Source organism: Oncorhynchus mykiss, chromosome 12, assembly GCF_013265735.2.
Source record: "Oncorhynchus mykiss isolate Arlee chromosome 12, USDA_OmykA_1.1, whole genome shotgun sequence".
NCBI lineage: Eukaryota > Metazoa > Chordata > Actinopteri > Salmoniformes > Salmonidae > Oncorhynchus > Oncorhynchus mykiss.
The window spans coordinates 74,898,933-74,923,890 of NC_048576.1; the positions used below are offsets into that span (position 1 = coordinate 74,898,933).

At 42.2% G+C, this 24,958-nt stretch overlaps 1 protein-coding gene across 2 annotated transcripts in view; it reads right to left on the reverse strand.

The window, feature by feature from the left end:
- Positions 1–24,958, reverse strand: part of LOC110538394 (serine/threonine-protein kinase WNK4) — a 99,552-nt gene that overhangs the window by 61,428 nt on the left and 13,166 nt on the right. The window contains exons 1-2 of one of the 2 annotated variants that reach the window (XM_036938415.1): positions 19,418–19,649; positions 18,455–19,143 (exon numbers count right to left, since the gene is read on the reverse strand). The exons of the other annotated variant lie outside the window; for it this stretch is intronic. Coding sequence (XP_036794310.1) covers positions 18,455–19,090 — 636 coding nt within the window. The 5' untranslated portion in view covers positions 19,091–19,143; positions 19,418–19,649. Of the gene's footprint in view, positions 1–18,454; positions 19,144–19,417; positions 19,650–24,958 lie in introns of those variants that run through there. 2 annotated transcript variants of the gene reach the window in all.

The window sequence follows — 24,958 nt, forward strand, 5'->3', positions numbered from 1 at the left end:
CAGGGACATGTAAGGATGATACCGTTGGAACTGTTGCTATCCACACACTATACAGGTATATAGCCAGGCTCATATGTGACGATGAATATATTGTACAAGATTGTTCCCCTTACACTATATGATTTGGGAGGTAATAACAGTATAGGCAATAAACGCAGTAAAGAGATAGATACAATGGGAGGAGAGGGAAAAGAGACAGCGACAAAGACCATGAGAGAGGAGGAGAGGGGAGGACAGAGTTCAAGAAAGATGGATGGTGGGTTGAAAAATAACTGGTCTACATCCAGTCGTTGTTTTTAGAAAGACATGTCAAAGGGGTCTATGGGTAACACAAATAGCTTTTATCATCCATATGAAGTTATAGTGAATTTAGGATCCCTATTGAGAAGATACTGAAGGAGGGAAAATACTCTAAAAGACAGCAGATCAGAGAAACATTAATTATATATTTCTGAAGGCAAAGGTAATTAATGTCAAGCTAAAAGAGAAATATGAAAAACATTTACAACCGACGGACAAGGCATCCTCCAAGGTGTTAAAACAGGCCCGATTCAAAATGAGCTGTCAAACCTCTGTGGCTCTTGTTCTTTGAAGCCAGTAACCTTTGTCCATCTGGAATATGTACTATGAATATGTACTATGAATATGTACTATGAATTGATAAAGTTCCAGCAGTTCCAAATTCCAGTAGAGAACTTGAAAAAACTGGACTCTCTCATTGAACATGATATGGCTGGTAATATTGTTTTATTCTCTCTCTCTCTCTCTCTCTCTCTCATTAAATTAAATTCAAGGGGCTTTATTGGCATGGGAAACATATGTTAACATTGTCAAAGCAAGTGAGGTAGATAAAATACAAAAGTGAAATAAACAATAGAAATTAACAGTAAACATTACACTCACAGAAGTTTCAAAAGAATAAAGACATTACAAATGTCATATTATGTATATATACAGTGTTGTAACGATGTACAAATGGTCAAAGTACAAAAGGGAAAATAAATAAGCAGGAATATGGGTTGTATTTACAATGGTGTTTGTTCTTCACTGGTTGACCGTTTCTTGTGGCAACAGGTCACAAATCTTGCTGCAGTGATAGCACACTATGGTATTTCACGCAGTAGATATGGGAGTTTATCAAAATCGGGTTTGTTTTCAAATTCTTTGTGGATCTGTGTAATCTGATGTGTCTCTAATATGGTCAAACATTGGGCAGGAGGTTAGGAAGTGCAGCTCAGTTTCCACCTCATTTTGTGGGCAGTGTACATATAGCCTGTCTTCTCTTGAGAGCCAGGTCTGCCTTTCTCAATAGCAAGGCTATGCTCACTGAATCTGTACATAGTCAAAGCTTTCCTTAAGTTTGGGTCAGTCACAGTGGTCAGGTATTCTGCCACTGTGTACTCTCTGTTTAGGGCCAAATAGCATTCTAGTTTGCTCAATTTTTTTGTTAATTCTTTCCAATGTGTCAAGTAATTATCTTTTTGTTTTCTCATTATTTGGTTGGGTCTAATTGTGTTGCTGTCCTGGGGCTCTGTGGGGTGTGTTTGTGAACAGAGCCCCAGGACGAGCTTGCTTAGAATGCCCTTCTTGCCTTGTCTCTCAGATCACTCACAGCTTTGTGGAAATTCTCTCTCTCTCTGGTCTGCTAACGCAGCTCTTGAATCATGGCAGTTGTTCACTGTTTGTTTAAGGAACAGGTGAAATCTCTTAAGGTAACCATGGAAATCGCAGCTATGGGAATGGAGGCTTTCAGAACCCAATCGTCATTCGAAAAAAACAAGCTCTGAAAAACTTTCCTCTGATCCATGCTGCTCTGTAAGAATATGAAAGGAGGGAAAAAGTGATGTGAAAAGTGAAAAAATGCTAAGGGAATATGATAATGTTATTTAACTGGCAAAGGTGCCAGTGGAGGATTAGCAAAGCATACTAAACAGAATCTCACCCATTATCCCAAGCACATTTATAGAATGTTTGAGAATCCAAATGTCATAGCAGTCGGTCGTAGCCACGCAGTCGGACGTAGCCACGTCTAGCGGACTTCACTTTTAGCTTGGTCACCAGCCAGCTTTAGCTCGGTCAGTACCTGCCAGTCTGCACAGCACGATATCGGACTGCTTTTCTCCACCCCATCACAGGACTCCTGCCGCAAGCACTGGTCCATTACACCGGATTATCGCAGCTAGCTAGCTTCAATCGAGTGGCTATCACTGGCTAATGCCTCTGTCCCGAGGCAAGCACCAGTTAGCCTCGAGCTAGGCCCATCTCCAGGCTAGCCGAAGAAGTATACCCGCTAATTTGTGGGCTACAATACCTCTTTTGCCAATTGGCCTGGACCCTTTATTTCCGACACGGAGCCCCACCGATCCACCACGACTGGTCTGCCGACGTAATCGTCCGATGTGGTTTCAACAGGCTTTTCCATTGCATTGTCACCGAAGACCCTTCAGCTAGCCCCGGCCTGCTAACTTTCTGAACGCCGTGCCTCCCGCTCGCTTAGCATAGTAGCGACTACCAAACGGCTCCCGGACTCACCGATTGCTGCTCATTGGACCCATGATCACTCAGCTACACATGCCTCTCTCTAATGTCAATATGCCTTGTCTTCTGCTGTTATCGTTTTATTTCACTGTAGAGCCCCAATTCCAGCTCAACATGCCTTAGATAGCTCTTTTGTCACACACCCCACACATGGGGAGACCTCACCTGGCTTCGCTGGGGTCTCCAAAGATGCAAGCTCTCTCATCGTCACTCAATGCTGTCATGACTTTGGCCTGGGGGGTAGGTTTATGACAGTCATAAATACCTCTCCCCCCCCCCCTTTTCCTCTCTCTACCCTACTCAGGTTACATTTGCAAAACCCTTGGTTAACATAGAGATTCTGGGAACGTCAGAAGGTGGGGGGAAATGAACTATATTCTGGTAATCTGACCAATGGAACATATTCGGTGGTACTTAATGAATATGATGTCAGTTTGGTTGTCATCTGAGACATTCTCATCAATGATAAGATGACAAACTCTACAGTGGAAAGTCTACACATCAGATTTATCAGATTCACATGGAATTGTTGTTCAATTTAAATGTTTGAATATTAAATTATTTGTGAGGGGATGAAATGTGATTTTAGCTTCTAAAATGTGAGATGTGGGTTTTCATAAGATAGGGCTGCTCACTCAGTGGCCCGCTCATGTGAAGAGAGAGGTTGTAAACTATGAAACACACCCATTTTCTCCCTTCCTATATAAAGCCTTGACGACAATAGAACATCCCCTGTTCCGGGGATGTAGGACAACGGTCCTATGTCAGAATGGTTCAGATAATACCTACAGAACGAAGCCAACATCAGTGTGAGCTTTGATTGCGTATGGTATGAACTTTGAACTCTTATTCACTACAGAAGTGATATCTCCTAGCCGTTGAGTTAGCAACCGCAGCTGCAAATGCAGGTTAGGAAGGAATAGACAGAGTATCCCGTCTACCACACAACGACGTTACTACAACGTATCCAATTGACCACCAGAGACATTCTTCAAAGGACTCGGTTGGGCAACACGGCCTTCCATCTACCACCAATGTACTGAAGCACAGCTCAGAGTAAATATTTATTGCATTTTCCTTTTCCAAATGGGCGGTAATTTAGAATGCATAAGATACTGTATTTACGATAGCACAGCTTCTTCCCTTTGTTCCACAGTCTTCCCGCTCTTTCACTGAAACACATGCCCTTTTCTTTTGTGTAACAAGCTGTCATATCTGTTCCGCCTGCTAGGGACGTTTTCCTTTATGGCGTAATTCGTAATCAAGTTATGATTTAATTATGTGTATGTGTAATTCTGTGTGATTAGTTAGGTATTTAGTAAATAAATTATTAACCAGTTGCATCTCTAGGGGCGCTATTTCATTTTTGGATAAAAAACGTTCCCGTTTTAAGCGCGATATTTTGTCACGAAAATATGCTCGACTATGCATATTCTTTTTTTTATTTTCGTTTTGGAAAGAAAACACTCTGAAGTTTCAGAATCTGCAAAGATTTTGTCTGTAAGTGCCCCAGAACTCATTCTACAGGCGAAACCAAGATGATACGTCAAACAGGAAATGAGCAGAATTTCTGAAGCTCTGTTTTCTAATGTCTCCTTATATGGCTGTGAATGCGACAGGAATAAGCTTAGACCTTCTGCCGTTTCCCCAAGATGTCGGCAGCATTGTGACGTATTTGTAGGCATATCATTGGAAGATTGGCCATAAGAGACTACATTTTCCAGGGGTCCGCCCGGTGTCCTTTGTCTAAATTTGTGCGTAATCTTCAGGTGCGGGCATTTTCTCCTGGGATTCAGGAGAGAAAGCACACTTCCACGAACGATATATCATCGAAGAGATATGTGAAAAACACCTTGAGGATTGATTCTAAACAACGTTTGCCATGTTTTCAGTCGATATTATGGAGTTAATTTGGAAAAAAGTTCGCGTTTTGAGGACTGAATTTTCAGGTTTTTTTGGTAGCCAAATGTGATGTACAAAACGGAGCTATTTCTAATACACAAAGAATCTTTTTGGAAAAACTGAGCATCTGCTATCTAACTGAGAGTCTCCTCATTGAAAACATCTGAAGTTCTTCAAAGGTAAATTATTTTATTTGAAGGCTTTTATGTTTTTGTTGAAATGTTGCGTGCTGGATGCTAACGCTAATGCTAACGCTAAATGCTAACGCTAAATGCTACGCTAGCTAGCTACTTTTACACAAATTATTGTTTTCCTATGGTTGAGAAGCATATTTTGAAAATCTGAGATGACAGTGTTGTTTACAAAAGGCTAAGCTTGAGAGATGGCATATTTATTTAATTTCATTTGCGATTTTCATGAATAGTTAACGTTGTGTTATGCTAATGAGCTTGCTGATAGATTTACACAATCCTGGATACAGGGGTTTTTTCATAGCTTAACGTGACGCAGAAAACGGAGCGATTTGTCCTAAACAAATAATCTTTCAGGAAAAACTGAACATTTGCTATCTGAGAGTCTCCTCATTGAAAACATCTGAAGTTCTTCAAGGGTAAATGATTTTATTTGAATGCTTTTCTGTTTTTTTTGTGTAAATGTTGCCAGCTGAATGCTAATGCTAAATGCTACGCTAAATGCTACGTTAGCCATCAATACTGTTACACAAATGCTTGTTTTGCAATGGTTGAGAAGCATATTTTGAAAATCTGAGATGACAGTGTTGTTAACAAAAGGCTAAGCTTGAGAGCTAGCATATTTATTTCATTTCATTTGCGATTTTCATGAATAGTTAACGTTGCGTTATGGTAATGAGCTTGAGTCTGTATTCACGATCCCGGATCCGGGATGGGGAGATCAGAAAGGTTAAACCCAATTTGTATTGCTGATTCAAATTGTTAGCCAGGGTTCTTGCAGATAACCAAGAATGTATAACTTTCAGATGAGACTGAATTAAGGTGACGATTAATGTTGACTGCTATTGATGTAAAATATTACTAGGTCTTTAAGAGTTTATTCGGAAGATAACAGATCTATAAATATTATTTCGTGGTGCCCGACTCTCTAGTTAATTACATTTACATGATTAGCTCAATCAGGTGATATTAATTACGGAGAAATTATTTTATAGAATAGCATGTCATATCAATTAATCCGGCGTAGCCAAAGACACGAAAATGCATAGGTTTGCCCCCACTGTACTCACATCCTACCATACCCTTGTCTGTACATTATGCCCTGAATCTATTCTACCACGCCCAGAAATCTGCCCCTTTTATTCTCTGTTACCAACGCACTAGACGACCAGTTCTTATAGCCTTTAGCCATACCTTTATTCTACTCCTCCTCTGTTCCTCTGGTGATGTGGAGGTTAACCTTGGCCCTGTAGCCCCCAGCATCACACCTATTCCCCAGGCGCCCTCATTTGTTGACTTCTGTAACCGTAAAAGCCTTGGTTTCATGCATGTTAACATCAGAAGCATCCTCCCTAAATTTGTTTTATTCACTGCTTTAGCACTCTCCGCCAACCCTGATGTACTAGCCGTGTCTGAATCCTGGCTTAGGAAGGCCACCAAAAATTCTGAAATTCCATCTCCATCTACAACATTTTCCATCAAGATAGAACTGCCAAAGGGGGCGGAGTTGCGATCTGCTGCAGAGATAGCCTGCCGAGTTCTGTCATACTATCTCTACTATCCTTCTGTCATACCATCCCTATATGTGCCCTGGACACCATATGTGAATTGATTTCCCCCCATCTATCTTCAGAGTTCGTACTGTTAGGTGACCTAAACTGGGATATGTTTAGCACCCCGGCTGTCCTACAAACTAAGCTAGATTGCCTTCAATCTCACACAAATTATCAAGGAACCTACCCAGTACAACCCTATATCAGTAAACATGGGCACCCTCATAGATATCATCCTGACCAACTTGCCCTCTAAATACACCTCTGCTGTCTTCAACCAGGATCTCAGCGATCACTGCCTCATTGCCTGCGTCCGTAAGGGGCCCGCGGTCAAACGATCACCCCTCATCACTGTCAAACGCTCCCTAAAACACTTCAGCGAGCAGGCCTTTCTAATCGACCTGGCCCGGGTATCCTGGAAGGATACTGACCTCATCCCGTCAGTAGAGAATGTTCTTTAAAAGTGCTTTCCTCACCATCTTAAATAAGTAAGCCCCATTCTAAAAAATGTAGAACTAAGAACAGATATAGCCCTTGGTTCACTCCAGACTTGACTGCCCTTGACCAGCACAAAAACATCCCGTGGCGTACTGCTTTAGCATCGAATTGCCCCTGCAATATGTAACTGTTCAGGGAAGTCAGGAACCAATATACACAGTCAGTTAGGAAAGCTAAGGCTAGCTTTTTCAAACAGATATTTGCATCCTGTAGCACTGATTCCAAAAAAGGTTTTGAGACACCATAAAGTCCATGGAGACTAAGAGCACCTCCTCCCAGCTGCCCACTGCACTGAGGCTAGGAAATACCGTCACCACCGATAAATCTACGATAATCTAGAATTTCAATAAGCATTTTTCTACTGCTGGCCATGCTTTCCACCTGGCTACTCCTACCCCGGCCAACAGCTCTGCACCCCCCGCAGCAACTTGCCCCACCTCCCGCTTCTCCTTCACCCAAATCCAGATAGCTGATGTTCTGGAAGAGTTGCAAAATCGGAATTGCCTACAAATCAGCTGGGCTAGACAATTTGGACCCTCTCTTTCTAAAATGAGCTTCCAAAAGGAGTCAGAAAACAAAAGGAAAAGTGCAGAGCTGGGGCACTGTTGCTCTTCTTCTACGTAAAGGATACGTGTTGACGGGATGCCTGGTTCACGGTTTAAGAGACCAATATGGGAGGTACCCTAAGGGGGTTGATGTTTTCTACACGAGTTTATAAAGAAATACTAAAAAAAAATCATGCATGCCTCTACAGTGCCTTACAAAAGTATTCATACCCCTTGTATTTCTTTCTTGTATTTATTTTATTTTGTTACAAAGTGGAATTGGACACACCTACTCATTCAAGGGTTTTTCTTTATTTTTACTATTCTCTACGTTGTAGAATAGTACTGAAGACATCAAAACTATGAAATAACGCACATGGAATCATGTAGTAACCTTCTTTTCTTTTTTTTTTTTTTTACAAGTCAAAATATTTTTATATTTGAGATTCTTCAAAGTAGCCACCCTTTGCCTTGATAACAACTTTGAACCCTCTTAGCATTCTCTCAACCAGCTTCACCTGGAATGCTTTTCCAACAGTCTTGAAGGAGTTCCCACATATGCTGAGCACTTGTTGGCTGTGATTGATGGGTAACAATAACAAATCAAACATTGATGTCTCTTTAAGCATGATCAAGTTAATAACTATGCTTTAGATTATGTATTAAACCACCCAGACACATGAAAAATACAGTCATCCTTCTGAACTGAGCTGCAGGAAAATAATTAAACTGCTCAGGGACATTACCATGAGGCCATTGGTGATTTTAAAACAGTTACTGAGTTCAATGGGTGTGATAAGAGAAAGCTGAAGGTGATAAGAGAAAACTGAAGATGAATCAACATTGCAGCATACCACTCTGCATCCCACTGCTGGCTTGCTTCTGAAGGTAAGCAGGGTTGGTCCTGAATGGGAGACCTTTTATCTGGTCTAAAAAAAATATCCCAATGCATCAAGGCAGTGATTGGGGATATTGCCTTGTGTAGGGTGCTGTCTTTCAGATGGGATGTTATATGGCTGTTCTGACTCTCTGTGGTCACTAAAGATCCCATGGCACTTATTGTAAGAGTAGGGGTGTTAACCCTGGTATCCTGGCTAAATTCCCATTCTGGCCCTCATACCAACACAGTCACCTAATCATCCCCAGCTTCAATTGGCTCATTCATCTCTCTCCACTGTAACTATTCCTCAGGTTGTTGCTGTAAAATGAGAATAATGTGTTCTCAGTCAACTTACCTGATAAAAAAAGGGATAAATAAAAAAGTTACTCAACAATAATGACAGAAAATAAACAGAACAGTAATATTCTAAAACATGCAACTAGGCACTAAACTAACACTGGAAAAAACATAGAAAATGAATATGCTTTTTGGCCTAAATGCAAAGACTTATGTTTGTAGCAAAATCCAACAAAACACATCACTGAGTAACTGCCTCATTTTTAAGCATGGTGGTGGCTACTTCGTGGTATGGCTGTGCTTGACATCCGCAAATACCGGGGAGTCTTTCATGATAAAAAGAAACGGGATGAAGCCAAGCACAGCCAAAATCCTAGAGGAAAAAATACTTCAGTCTTCTTTACACCAGACATTGGGAGACCAATTCACCTTTCAGCAGATCAATAATCTACAACACAAGGCCAAGTTACAGTTTAGACTTAAAACTGCTTGAAAATCTATGGCAAGACATGAAAATAGCTGTCTAGCCATAATCACCAACATCTTGACAGAGCTTGAAGAATTATGGAAAGAATAATGGGTTAATATTGCACAATCCAGATGTGTAAAGCTCCAAGAAGACTCGCAGCTGTAGTCACTACCAAAGGGGTTTCTAACATGTATTGACTGAACACTTATGCAACAACTATATTTCTATTCATCTTAAAAAATAAATAATAATAATCTTCCACTTTGACATTCAAGTATTTTGGTGGTTGAAGATATCCCTCAGTGGTGTGGGGGCTGTGCTTTGGCAAAGTGGGTGGGGTTATATCCTTCCTGTTTGGCCCTGTCCGGGGGTGTCCTCGGATGGGGCCACAGTGTCTCCTGACCCCTCCTGTCTCAGCCTCCAGTATTTATGCTGCAGTAGTTTATGTGTCGGGGGGCTAGGGTCAGTTAGTTATATCTGGAGTACTTCTCCTGTCCTATTCGGTGTCCTGTGTGAATTTAAGTGTGCTCTCTCTAATTCTCTCTTTCTCTCTCTCGGAGGACCTGAGCCCTAGGACCATGCCTCAGGACTACCTGACATGATGACTCCTTGCTGTCCCCAGTCCACCTGGCCATGCTGCTGCTCCAGTTTCAATTGTTCTGCCTTATTATTATTGGACCATGCTGGTCATTTATGAACATTTGAACATCTTGGCCATGTTCTGTTATAATCTCCACCCGGCACAGCCAGAAGAGGACTGGCCACCCCACATAGCCTGGTTCCTCACTAGGTTTCTTTCTAGGTTTTGGCCGTTCTAGGGAGTTTTTCCTAGCCACCGTGCTTCTACACCTGCACTGCTTGCTGTTTGGGGTTTTAGGCTGGGTTTCTGTACAGCACTTTGAGATATCAGCTGATGTACGAAGGGCTATATAAATACATTTGATTTGATTTGTGTAGGATGTTGACAAAAAGTTACAATTAAATCAATTTCAATCCCACAACACAATAAAATGTGAAAAAATCGAAGGGATATGAATACTTTTGCAAGGCACTGTATAACCAACAAAAGGTAGTGTTGCCTAAATAAGCATTGGTCTATTTTTGATGTGATCATACCTCATAAGGGGACATTATGTCAACACTTGACCTAAAGCCTCGGTCAGAAGGCCAGTGCTGTCTTAATACTTACATAACAGATGTCATTGGGAATCATAAACAACTGCTATGACAAATCAAATGCATCACAACAACATAGAACATATTCATGGCAGGCCTCGTGTTCTTTACCCCCTCACCTCCCCCAAAAACAACAACAACAACACAACCCTAACCCAGGTGTTGCTACAATCAATCTTGTGGTGACATTCCACAGTACAGGGCTTCTCCTTGAAACTCCCAGTGTGTGAAGTGTACAGCAAACAAAGAACAGAAAGGCCAACAAACACACAACAGAAAAAGAAGGACACCACCCCCACACACACACACAAACTATACATGGCCTGGGCACATCGTTGTTATGGTTCAATCAGGTTTAGGGTTAGTTACTATGGAGGTTTCACCCAGCCCTCCTCAAGGGCCATTTCAGGGATTCTGAGAGAGACTAACCCGAGGCATGGGAGGGACAGGAGTGGTGCAATGCTGAGTTTGAATTACACAAGAGAGATGTGACGAGGTCGCTTTAAGGCAACTTGCTGTCCACCAACTACTGCATTCTATCTATAGTTAACCATTTCTTTGTAACAAAAAAGCATGTACAATGCCTTAGTAAAGTATTCAGCCCCCTTGACCTTTTCCACATTTTGTTACGTTACAGCCTTATTCTAAAATTGACTAAATAGTTATTTTTTCCCTCATCAATCTACACATAATAACCCATACTGACAAAGCAAAAACAGGTTTATATACATTTTGCTCATTTATTAAAAAAAAAAAAAAGTATTCAGACACTTTATTCAGTACTTTGTTGAAGCACCTTTGGCAGCGACTACAGCCTCGAGTCTTCTTGTGTATGATGCTACAAGCTTGGCACACCTGTATTTGGGGAGTTTCTCCCATTCTTCTCTGCAGATCCTCTCAAGCTCTGTCGGGTTGGATGGGGAGCGTTGCTGCACAGCTACTTTCAGGTCTCTCCAGAGATGTTTGATCGGGTTCAAGTCTGGGCTCTGGGTGGGCCACTCAAGGACATTCAGAGACTTGTCCCAAAGCCACTCCTGCGTTGTCTTGACTGTGTGCTCTGGGTCGTTGTCCTGTTGGAAGGTGAACCTTCGCCCCAGTCTGAGGTCCAGTTTGGCCGGGCGGCTAGCTCTAGGAAGAGTTTTGGTGGTTCCTAACTTCTTCCATTTAAGAATGATGGATGCCACTGTGTTCTTGGGGACCGTCAATGCTGCAGAAATGTTTTGGTACCCTTCCCCAGATCTGTGCCTAGATACAATCCTGTCTCTGAGCTCTACGGACAATTCCTTTGACCTCATGGCTAGGTTTGGCTGACATGCACTGTCAACTGTGGGACCTTTTATAGACAGTTGTGTGCCTTTCCAAATCATGTCAAATCAATTGAATTTACCACAGATGGACTCCAATCAAGTTGTAGAAACATCTCAAGGATGATCAATGGAAACAGGATGCACTTGAGATCAATTTTGAGTCTCATAGCAAAGGCTCTGAATACTTATGTAAATAATGTCATTTCTGGTTTTTATATTGAATCAATTGGCAAACATTTCTAAAAACCTGTTTTCACTTTGTTATGAGGTATTGTGTGTAGATTGCTGAGGATTTAAAAAAAATATATTTTAGAATAAGGCTGTAACGAAATAAAATGTGGAAAAAGTAAAGGGGTCTGAATACTTTCCGAAGGCACTGTATTTATGAGATGTGTTGGATGAGTTCGATCGGACAGGATCAGTGTCCATTATCGTTCCCCATGAGAACTGGCGTCCAAGCCCCATTTTCCAAAACGTAACAGAGAATGTCTTGTGTTAGGGGGAGACTGTCGTCAACACGTACATAAAACACAGACATCACATAAAGATAAAGCTAGTTCCCACCTCCTTTGCCCCACCTCCCACCCCTAACCCAGCCCCGACCAATCAAGCAGTCTGAGATGAATGAGGACTATATTCAGTACTAAGAGCACTGCATGATAGATATCATAGAAGTTATCTGCATTTACAATCAATTTCTACCTCCATGGCAACAGTTTTATGTAACATTGTGCAAACTGAATCTGCCCCAGGTGAAGGAGAGATGATTGGCTTTCCTGCTAGCAGGCTCCATTCAAGTCATCTGGACATATTGGCCAGCACTCCCATTAAACCAGTTGACCCCTAAATATAGCCAGTTTTAATTAAATGGTGTTTGCTTTTTTTCACCGTTAGCACGGCTTATGAACCAGAGCCAAACGGATGTAGTGCTGCTTGAGTGTGTGCAGTGCTCCCCTCCGTTTTCCTTCACACTCAGTGAAGGCAATGAAACATTATGAGCTCTAAACTGCATGGTAATGAATGAACAGGGGGTGTGGGGGCAAGCCTGCTGAGAGGCTGAGTCACTCAGCCAGCCAGTCGGTGTTATCCTTGATCAGAGCCACGTAGTCAGCAGTGGCCACGGTGGCATCACTACCGGTAGCCTTGGGCAGTCTCATTAGCTGCGGCTGAAGGCCCATGAGTACGGCAGTGTTTGTCTCACTTACACACGTTTAGGGATAGGTGGGGGGTGAGAGCAGACCACCGTCACCATGGTAGCCCTTGTAGAGACCGCCAGCAATTTATCAGGGCTAATTAAACTGGGTATTGTGGGTAAAATAAATTAAGAGGGAAAGTCGGATTAGCTCAATCACTCCACAGGCGGTAAGAGTGACATTCTGAAGTGGAAAAGGCTGACGGGAAAAAAAAGGTTCCAGCTGGAGCAGCAGAAGAATGTGTCCCCTGGAGAACAGTAACACCACGGGAGGGGAAATAAATCTTTGTTTGGGAAATATATAGGGGTAAAGGACGCTTATTATTAGGGGATACCAGCCAGGGAAGTTCCAGACTAGTCACCAAGTCTCTTGTCACTTAGTGTGGCACAGGAATACGCTTCAAGTGACGGAGGGACTGAGAGACAATTCAATGGACTCCTGGCCTCAGTCTGGGGTTTGTAAATCTTAGTCTCATGTTTAGTATTGCAAATGCTTTTACAGCTAATGTCAGTTCTGGCCTGAAAGCCCTCCTTGTTTTCTTCTAGAGGTGGGGTAAGGGAGGGTTCAGTTAGTTCAGCTCATACTTTGTATAAGCGGCCTCTCTTTCTCTCTCCCCATGGGTCTGATTCCCACTGACATCTTGACATTTTGAAAAAGGAAACACAGCTGTATGAGTGTGTGTTCTTGAGAAGAAGATCTCCCAAGCAATATCTAGTCTTCTTTAACTGTGTCATTTTAATGAGTGTCTAAAGGTTTTGATTGATTAGTGAAGGCTTTAACATGCAAGCAAGCCTTGCCATGGATAGGTAAACCAGATATCTTCTCTATATCATGCACTGAGTTACTCTTACATAGGAACAGACAGCATAAAGTTCAATCAGTGCACAGAGAAGACAAAGAAAGGAAAAAAATCGAAGAGATACGGATTTTATATTTCTAGGCAGTGTTGCCTAAATAAGCATTGGTCTATTTTTGATGTGATCATACCTCATAAGGGGACATTATGTCAACACTTGGCCTAAAGCCTCGGTCAGAAGGCCAGCGCTGCCTTAATACTTACATAACAGATGTCATTGGGAATCATAAACAACTGCTATGACAAATCAAATGCATCACAACAACATAGAACATATTCATGGCAGGCCTCGTATTCTTTACCTCCTCACCTCCCCCAAAAAACAACAACACCACCACCCTAACCCAGGTGTTGCTACAATCAATCTTGTGGTGACATTCCACAGTGCAGGGCTTCTCCTTGAACTTCCCAGTGTGTGAAGTGTACAGCAAACAAAGGAGAACAGAAAAGACCAACAAACATAGGACAGATAAAGAAGGACACCACACACACACACACACACACTATACATAGCCTGGGCAGGTTGTTGTTCTGGTTTACTCATGTAGTTAGTTACTCTGGAGGTAGGAACTCAAGGGCCATTACAGGACTCCCAACAGAGGGCGAGAGAGAGACCTTGTAATTATGCACAGTGTGATTTGTTTAAGGCCAACGAGTCAGAAGAACTCTCTCGCAGCTTCGATCTCTCTCTATGAGCCCTAGAACTATGCATCAGGACTACCTGTCCCTGTCCCCAAACCACCTGGTTGTGCTGCCACTATCAAACCCTGACCGGTTTCACCAGACGTGCTAATTCGTCCTGACCCTGCTGTTTCGACTCTCTCTCTCTCTCTCTTGGACCTGTTGTCTCGACCTCTGAATGCTCGGCTATGAAAAGCCAACTGACATTTACTCCTGAGGTGTTGAACTGCTTCACCTTCTATAACGACCGTGGTTATTATTTGACCCTGGTGGTCATCTATGAACATTTTAACGTCTTGAAGAACAATCTGGCCTTAATTTCCATGTGCTCTTATAATCTCCACCTGACACAGACAGAAGAGGACTGGCCACTCCTAGGAGCCTGGTTCCTCTAGGTTTCTTCCTAGGTTCCTGCCTTTCTAGGGCGTTTTTCCTCCTACATCTGCATTGCCTGCTCTTTAGGGTTTTAGGGTGAGTATCTGTATAGCACTTTGTGACAACTGCTGATGTAGAAAGGGCTTTATAAAATGAATTTGATTGAAATTTGATTGATTTCTGAGGAGGTTGTTCAACCGAGTTCACTGACTCCCTGCACCTTGCTCATCCTGCTTGGAAACCCTGTATCCAACAAACTTCGACAATCAACAGGTCAGTGCAGCACAACCAACTTTGTCTTTCAGTGCACAAAACCTGTTTCATAAAGATACACCAGTCTCTGCCGTCTTTCACTCCCCTGTACTGTATCATGTGGCTTGTTTTAGAATGACACCTCCTGGTCTCTACTATTCCCTCCAGCTTCCCAGCTGCCCCCTGGAGGGTTGGGGGGTGGCTCCTGTTACAATGGCTGCTGCCTGGCCAGGGAGTCTGCTGCTGCTATAAACAACTCTCTGCAAGCTGTCAGCGGAGGCTCTGCTGAGGGACATTGGGGGAGATTAAGATGAGTTAAAGGCATTTTAAAGATGGTGGATCTGTCCTGAACACTGATTGCTTTACCATAATAATTTGAGTGAAACATAAATATATGAAATCTGTCTTCTAGGGTGGTAGAACTCCTGGGCACAGCTATGCTGATATTAGTTTTGCGTTTGCAAGAAAGGCATTTTACTGTACTTGTGCACGTGACAATAAAAACTTGAAACTTGAAAATTAATGATTGTCACTTTGGTGTGAGTAATCTTGATCTTGGGCAAGTGGCAGGTGTTAGAAGATAAACGGGAGGCCAGGCAGTCAGTCTCAGTAATAAGCATTTCTGTGAATGAATGACTGTGTTGCAAATTTTACAAATACATGTAATAACAAGTTGCTTGCTGTGTATCTGTTCTAAACTAGTATTGCTCAAATTTGAGTGTGAGAAGCAGCTCTGGTTGAGTGCTGGCTGGTGCCAGTGGTTCTCAATGAAAAGAGAAATGGCCAGGCAAGATGACAGTCAGGCCCTGAGTGTCACACTACCACTTATCTCTCTGTCCCAAGCACCACCACAAGGTTCAGCTTTCACACTGAGGTCACACATAGATAGATTACAGAATGTAATCGTACTCTCAGCATGAAAATGGCTTTTCCTCATTACAGTACATGGAAACGGTATCTAGGAATCCTTGGCCATTGTAAAATGTCACTCAATAAGGTTCACGAGTGGCGCAGTGGTCTAAGGCATCACTACAGACCCTGGTTCAATTCCAGGCTGTATCATAACCGGCCGTGATTGGGAGTCCCATAGGGTGGTGCGCAATTGGCCCAGTGTCGTCCGGGGTAGGCCGTCAATGTAAATTTGACTTATTTTATTTTACCTTTATTTAACTAGGCAAGTCAGTTAAGAACAAATTCTTATTTTCAATGACGGCCTAGGAACAGTGGGTTAACTGCCTGTTCAGGGGCAGAACGACAGATTGGTACCTTGTCAGCTCGGGGGTTTGAAAATGTATACGAACTTGACGTGTACTGCAAAATATATGGGTCTGATTCCCACTGACATCTTGACATTTTGAAAAAGGAAACACAGCTGTATGAGTGTGTGTTCTTGAGAAGAAGATCTCCCAAGCAATATCTAGTCTTCTTTAACTGTGTCATTTTAATGAGTGTCTAAAGGTTTTGATTGATTAGTGAAGGCTTTAACATGCAAGCAAGCCTTGCCATTGATAGGTAAACCAGATATCTTCTCTATATCATGCACTGAGTTACTCTTACACGAGCACATACAGCATGAAGTTCAATCAGTGCACAGAGATAAGACAGAGAGAAAAAGTCAAAGAGATACAGATTGTATATGGCCATGGAAAGTGGTGCAAGGAGGGGATTTCATAGAAGCAAACCAAGTCTGTTCTGTTGAGGGTAGACTTTGTTTTAATTTTTGCTGTGTTTCATCTGTATTTGTCAAAATGTGTAAAGTACCCCCACAAACCTCCCACTTTACCCCATTGCCCACACTTCCTAGTCATACGACAGCTGCTAGGATACCACTTGACATGGGGATTGTGACAATTTGCGAGAAACGATCATTGAGACAATGCAAGCATTTTACAATCATTAAGACCATTCTCACCCCCCATCTGGTCTGGACTAAAATCCCTTGTGTCAATTGTTAGTGTGCATTCAGCAAAACAATGATAGAAAAACATTCCAACCTCACCCCTTGTCATAGGCTTTATATGCATTAACAGTGACAGCACAATGTCCTTCATGAAGGGGTTAAAGTAAGTAAAGACACTTATAATATGCTTCCCAGTTGAAAATAGGCCTATAACTGATTTTTCAATTGCTTCAACGTCAGTGTTGATACTCAGTTGTGGATGACTGTTTAAATTGCAACTAAAATCATACAATGTTTGTTTTCGATTATCAGACATAACATTTCCTTACCACACAACTCCTGAAGCCTCAACTGATGGCAGCTTCCTTGTGCAGGCAAATGTAGTGCACATTATGTCTGGCTGCATATATATCTGCATATGAAAACTAAGTGGGGCGACTGTTTCCTACCCACTGGGCACACACTGACTGAATTAACGTTTTTTCCACATCCTTTCAATGAAATGATGGTGGGTATTCTGTCTGCAATTATCAACTATCAAGTGGTTTGAAAGACACTTTTCAAATCACTTGATAAGTCCGCTGTGGTAGACAGCTCGCAACCGCGCTTCCTACCACTCTCTATATCACAGCCGAGTTATAGGTGCCGGTTTGGAGAAGTACAGATATTCACACATTATACAATGCAGACGAGGAGTTATAGATTGTTTATTTGCTGCCAATAACAGTTTTTTTTGGGGGGGGCCTCCGAAATTGTAACCACCTAGCCCTGGGTTTTGACCAGAGTTAGCGCCTCCTCTTAACAACGCTGCGCTCCAACGCTTCGCTCCAACACTTCGCTTCGCTTGAAATTTGCATAAAGTAGAGCACAACTAAACGTTTTCTTCCGCACGACTAGCAAGGTTCTCGCCGCTCTCCTTCCCACAATCCCATTTCTCTGTGTGTACTCGTTGAAAACGTATGGGGTGGAACTTCTCCTGCTGTTTTCACCAACAATGAATTCAGCAGGAGAAGTTCCGCCCCCATTAATTTTCAACGAGGGTACTCAGAGAATTGTGCAGGAGATTGTGGGAAGGTGAGCAGTGAGAACTCTGCTAGCAGAGTGGTAGAAACATTTTTGCTCTACTCTACTTCAATGTAAATTTCGAGCGAAGCGATGCACTGGAGCGAAGCATTTTCAAGAGCAAGCGCCTCTGATCAAAACCCACTGTATGTAAGACACCCATGTGTGGAAACGCAGTGTCCTTTATAGGGCTATTTGTATGATTACTTTGAGAGCTTTAAACTCAGTAGGTCCACACAGGTTCTCAATAACATTAGACAAAAACTGATAGGCCTAAACTAAAATAGCACAGAGATTATAAATGAAGTCATGTATGGCATCTTATCTGAGTGGCTGATAATGTCAAGAAGGTGTGGGCAATTGTAATTATCACCTAAACACTTGTATAAAAGAACTATGGATTTGGCACACTTCTTGATCTGATGAAGGCATAACTGCCTAAACACATGAGCCTGCCCTGACAATAAAGAAGTGAAATTAGCAGATGTATTTTTTTAATTTGTCCTTCTTTTTATGTTTTCTACTGTCTCAGTTTACCAATGTTCTTGAATTTGGGATTTAATTTGATGTCATTGTCGCATATAGTAGAGCATCCAGCCAATTAAGCTAGACAGCACACATGGTACCCACTCCACAATTTAGAGAGAACTTTGCTTGGCTGAGCCAAAGCCTTTGTAAACTATTTTTTGCGGTGGCCCAAAAGAGATTTTAAGGTAATGATGTGTGTTCTTTTGAGTTTTCCCCATCTGTACACAAAACATAGCATATTAATTATTTACCTGTAGCTCACACCATGCCACTTCTACTGTTGTCTCCGTATCCAGGCCTTTGTACACCGTCTTGAACGACCCTCTCCCAATTTCAATGTTGAATTTGAGGAACCTTCCATCAGGTGACGTCGCCACGGCTTTGGTTTCAATTTCATCCTTTTCCTCTTGCTCCCGTTTGCTTTCAAATGGAGCTCGAGATAAAATGACCTTTTTGTCAGTGATTTCTTCCTCGGAATCTGAACTTGTGCCCTGTGCTTGCGAGCTGGGCTGTGGCGCGTCCCATGTATCAAGAGGTGGTTTGGGGTCTGATGCTTGGGTACCAGGAGGTGAGCACGTACTCGTTCCCGGGCTTGAGACAGGTGAGGCTGGTACTGATGAGTCCACCTTTTTCTCCTCTGCCGCTGTTTCGGCTAAAATATCATCAGCAGACCAGGAGTGAGTTTTGGAGAGAGGGGCATCATCGTAAACTTCAGGCTCCAAATCCAAGGTATTTATTTTGCTCAACCTGTACGAGTTTCTCCTGGAGTTTGCCGAGTGTCTCCTGCGCCTTGGTGGTATTCGGCCAGGGAAGCAGGAGTTGGCGTCGAACCCAGCAGGTAATTTGGAGAAACCCAGTCCGGCCATGTCGACCTCAAGCTGTGACATGTCTGTTTTGCCGCGAAATGCAACAGGTGGGTATTGTGTCCCAACTAGTGGATCTGCAAATCCGAACGAAGGCTATTTAAAAACATAAACTGGAAAAGGGAACATCATAGGTTGCAGGGAATGTGAATTATTTTGAAAAATAAAAACTGCCAAAAAGCTACAAAAATCCTAATGAGACAAATAAGTATAGGCTACATATAAAATGTGTCTACATATTTGGCTTATACATTCGATTTGTATGTTCAATTCAACTATAGGCTATTAGACTATTGGCTAATAATACAAAAAACAAAAAAAATCAACAAGTGTGCGGACAAGTCTCTTCACCTCAACCTGAATGAAGGTCGTTCGAGTTCTCCCTAGTAAAAAGTGCTTGTTTAAATCCGCCAAATAGAATTTACTTGTTCGTGGTCTTGCTCATAGACAGACGAAAAATAAATGACATTAATGCTAGTATTCCTCAAACCGTGTCTCTGGTCGCACGTCTTCAAACTGTCCGCTCCCAATGTGGATTAACGCTGTATCAACAACGGGTAGACTGCTCGAGCGCACAGTGAACGCTCAATGAGCTCCACCCCCCAAAACACATTTCGGATCTGTATTTTGCCTGCAACCATAGACTATTATAGGTTGAGAAGATATAGTTCCCTTGAATGTACACTGAACAAAAATATAAACGTAACATGTAAAGTGTCGGTCCCATGTTTCATGAGCTGAAATAAAAGATACCAGAATGTTTCCATACACGCAAAACGTTTATTTTCCATTCCACAAAAAGCTTATTTCTCATATTTTGTACACAAATGTGTTTACATCCATGTTCGTGAGCAGTTCTCCTTTGTTAAAATTATCTAACCACCTGACAGGTGTGGCATATCAACAAGCTGATTGAACAGCATGCTCATTACACAGGTGCACCTTGTGCTGGGGACAATAAAAGGCCACCCTGAAATGTGAAGTTGTCTCAAGTTTTGAGGGAGAGTGCAATTGGTATACTGCCTGCAGGAATGTCCACCAAAGCTGTTGCCAGATAATTAAATTTTCATTTCTCTACCATAAGCCACCTCCAACATTGTTTTAGAGAATTTGGTAGTACGTCCAACCGGCCTCACAACCGCAGACCATGTGTATGGCGTCATGTGGGAGAGCAGTTTGCTGACGTCAACGTTGTGAACAGAGTGCCCCATGGTGACGGCGGGGTTATGGGCGGGCATAAGTTACGGACAACGAACACAATTGCATTTTATCAATGTCAATTTGAATGCACAGAAATGCTGTGATGAGATCCCGAGGCCCATTGCGAGGCCCATTTCTTTTAAGAGATCTGTGACCAACGGATGCATATCTGTATTCCTAGTCATGTGAAATCCATGATTAGGGTCTAATTAATTAATTTAAATTGGCTGATTTCCTCATATGAACTGTAACTCAGTAAAAATCTTTGAAATTGTTGCATGCTGCGTTTATATTTTTGTTCAGTATATATTTTCTTAGTTAACATTTGCTAAAAAATAAAACATGCTAATGAAGTTTACTTTGAAATTAGAAAGCTGTTAGTTTGTGGTGTGTAGTAGCCTAAACATACTGTACAGTAGTACTTGCAAACTTACTCTTCAAGGTAGCCTAATAAGTCACAAGAATCTTGGTCAAAGTGTGATATGAATGCATTCTGGCAATGTGCCAAGGCTTTAGATGCCAGCTTTTGGTTTAGAATGTTGGATTTACTATCCTGTATATTGTGCTATACTGTATGCCTACTGTAAGGTAATTATTACGATAACAGAGGACAAGCGTCATCAAAACGTTTATTAACTTAATAATAATAACTGTTTTACTGAGGTAATTGCTCCCAGGACAGGAGCTATCCACTTATCTGTGGTGTTGACTGTGGTGATTATCTTTAGCAATATTACATAATGTTGCACTGTTGAAATAGTGGGTAGGATACAAATGGAGATAAGGACTACAGCAAAACGAATGAATCCATCTTAACGTCAAGTTGCAACAGACTAAAATCGCCTGGCAGCCTGCCATCCTGGCACTGTAGAAATAGGCTTCATCAAGAAGTCTGGATTAAGCCAAAGACAAAGACAGCTGACCATCTAAATCTAGGCTATACCTACCTAATCTCTTCAATAGGAAATTAAATCACAGAGACAAAAGCAATACAGATAAGCTGAAAGAGGTTTCACTGTCTTATAAAATAGGTTTACAACCGTGTCCTCATCAGTCAAGTATTTTTGTCTGATGATGAACTCAGTAATAGGGGGTTGGGTTGTGTGCAGATTTAGTCAAGGAAGGGTAATAGCATAGTGGTTATAGGAAAGGGTGTTTATTGATGTCTGTTTGACACATCTCACAAATTCTCATCAGTTACTTGTGATATAACACAGTAGTAGCATATCAATCAACGATTAAGAATAGATATGTAAAAACACACCCAGTAGGTACATTATCGTCATCAGTTACTCTCCACCACAGACACACACATTTCCTCCATTCCAGGTTTAGCGTGTCAGGACATTCCAGGGTTAATGTGAGCACCCTGACACGGACGGAGGCCTCATCTTAGCACGTTTCCGGGACGAAGTGGAAGGAGCGGCTTAGCGTTGTGTGGCCAAGTGATTTCAGGTCACATTAGCTGAGTGCCACACACACCTTACTGTTGACTTGTGCGATATACTGACCCCATTCCCCTCATACTAAGGATTCCAGCCAGGGAAGTTCCAGTCACTGTCTCCCCAGCCAGTGAGGGCATGTGCTACGGCTTTGATTCCTGGGTATACCGGTGTGTGTTGCCATATGCTTACAATCCCTGACACAGACACTGATGAAGGTGCTCAGGTAGCCTCTGTAAAACACAAACAGACCGACAGACAGACAGAGGGCCAGGGACTCTTTGTTTATCCCCTCCTCATGAGTGTGTGTGTGTACGCCTGTGTGTGTGTAAGAGCTTGCACCGTGGAGATAGATAGCTCAAGTCCCAGCACCTGATATAGCCCTCACAACCACTGCCAGGAGACTTAAACTAGCCATCCCCCACCTGTCACATGAGCTTCACAGAGAGGCTGTGTGGAGCAGGGGAGAGGAGCAGTCAGAGGGGGAGCTTATCTGCAGGAACACATTGCTCCTATGGCAGCAGACGGCCACCCACGAATGCTAATCACTCATGTTTGATGAGAACTTCTGCAGAGTCATCTTTCCAGAAAAGAAGAGTAGCACAGAAATCCCCATGAAACAGCATGGAAATGGGTCACACGGTAGACAACATGCTAATCGCAGCGCTCTTCACAATTCCAGCTAAAAAGCAGCGCGTCGTCCTCCCTTCTCTGTCTGCTCTCTCTGCTGCTGTATGGTTTGTTTATCTCCCGGTCATGAGGCGGGCAGTGCAATACTCTGTTCTTTTCGGCTTTAGCTGACACGGGGCAGGGGGATGGAGGCTGGGCCTTGACAGGGGAATAATAAACAGAGGTCCTATTTTTTGAAGGTCAAGGAAATTGATATGATATGACATTAAAAGCTTAGTGGCTTTTGCAACTTTTCCAAGGGCTTTAGCAATCCTCATAAATGCCTGACTGTGAAAGTGTATTCCAACATACACAGAGGGAAGCTCACCAGTTGGAAAGCAATGTGAACTGTTGAGTGTGAACAGAATATTAAAGTGTGCACTTAGGTGGGATGATAATATGTAGCCTAGTAATAACACAATAATCCAGTTGTAAACAAGGCATTGGATGAATATTGCCAGGTTGTTAACATACTCAATAAACATGGACAAGTAGCACGCCGGTCATACAATTTCTCAAGCAGGGCCCGCATGCAAGTACAAAAGCTAGGGCTCTTTCAGACAGAAGAGGGATAAATACATTCAAAGTGAGTGGGCCTCCTTTCCTTGGAAGCTAATGACCATCAATATGCACATACCCTATATTATCCCTGGCCAATTCCAATATTTTTTCCACTAACTGGTATTCATCAGCTCTTTTCTCATCAGATCTTTTTCAGAGATTCAACCAATTAGATCAGCTCTGATAAAGATCTGATGAGAAAAAAATCTGATGTGATTGGTCAAAATACCATAATTGGGCTGACTGTCTAAATGCAGCCTAAGGTGTCCAATGCTGTGTCCCAATACTCATAAATGGCTCCCTATCCTTGCCTCGCCTCCTACTGTAGGTCACCAACACTCCAATAAAACTGAGTATGTGACAGCAATACTATGAAATTCCCACCTAACCTACCCATGTGGTAACTGAAGGACATATGTTCCTTACTCTTGTTAGATGTAATGACATAGTACTGTAATGTAGAACTACACTTGTACTTGGAATGCATTGTTGTTGCCACCTAGTGGGCTTATCTGGAACAACACAGACCCATGTTGCAAGACTGTATCTCAAAGTCTGCCTACACCACTGACAGAACAAAATAAAAAATGGAGTAGGGTTACATCTACAACTCTTCTCTTTATAGTCAACAAGTCACACATCAGCACGTGGGAGTGTGTGTCAACTCTGGAGCTACAACAACAGGGCTAGGTGGCTTTGTTGTTTGCTTTCACTGATGTATGAACTAACCATTAAGCCCTATTAACCAATGTTTTATACTGAGTTTAAGCAGTGCTTAATTTGAGCCGGATGGTTTGCGCAACGTTGTAGCCCAAATAGACCAACGCGTGGCCATTGCTGTGATGAGAGAAGTGCGCCTCAGAACTAGAATGAGAGTCACTTTCTATAATCTCTTTCCCTGCTCTGATAGATATCAGCATGCAACTCTCCTCTCTCCAGCTATGCACTTAACCATTTATTTCCTTATAGAATAATAGCCGCGGGAAGGATGCTGGAGGTATCACAGAACCCCTGATACATTTAAATGCATTTTGCCAAAGTTATAGAATTACTGCTGTCAGCCAAAACAGGCTATTCACGATATTGCAAATACAAATCGCGGGACAACACAGATCCTGACGAATAGTGAAGACTATTCTGTCTGTAGGCTAGCAAGTTATCAACTTCCAAATAGACATATTGAGCGAACAGAGGTAAGCTTTTGGCACGAGCGTTTTACAAAGTAAAACAAGAGAGAGGTAAGCTTTTTTGTCATTGATTTACGATTCTCAGTTTGTCAGTGTCAAAGTACAGCCTGCCATTTCGATCATTTGTGAGGTATTAAAAAATATTCGGCTAAAGTCTCCAGTCATCTAAAATCATGTAGAATTGTATGAAATGCGTTTATGAAGGCCATTTTCCCGGACCATAGGCGACTAAACATTTCCCCATGTGTGTAACTTCTGCAATCGCCTCTCTATACTCTACTGCTCTATGCCAGTACGCAAAGGCGATGATAATGCATGCAATGATTTATTATAAAAGTGATTTTTCTTTTCATGCGTTCTTGGGCTGCAACGTTGCGCAATTGACAAATTAAGCACCGAGTTTACGTTAGTAAAAGTGTGCTTATGTTCATAGGGAAAATATATCAAATGTGTGAAAATAATAAGTATGTTTTTGTGGAGGCAGAAATTCACAAGAGTCCATCCAGATTGTGACTATGTTTTGGATAATGGTTCCCTGTCTAATGAGACTGGAACAAACCCACATTCAAAGGAGGGAAATTGTTATTCTGTTTTGTTATTCTGATTAGCTTTTGCCGAACTTGATGTTGAGAAAATAATCAGCTGACAAGCGAACATGGCTGTTATGGGATTTTTTTATCAATAATGACTAAATGAGGTATACTACACTATAACTGGCAAGAATTCTACCCTGTCTTTCTTGTAGTATTAAATCATGTTTGTTCATTAGGAAGGGGTTATATGGCATGTACCTAGGAAAAAAGGAATGTATGTGGAGATAAGAGAGGACCGGG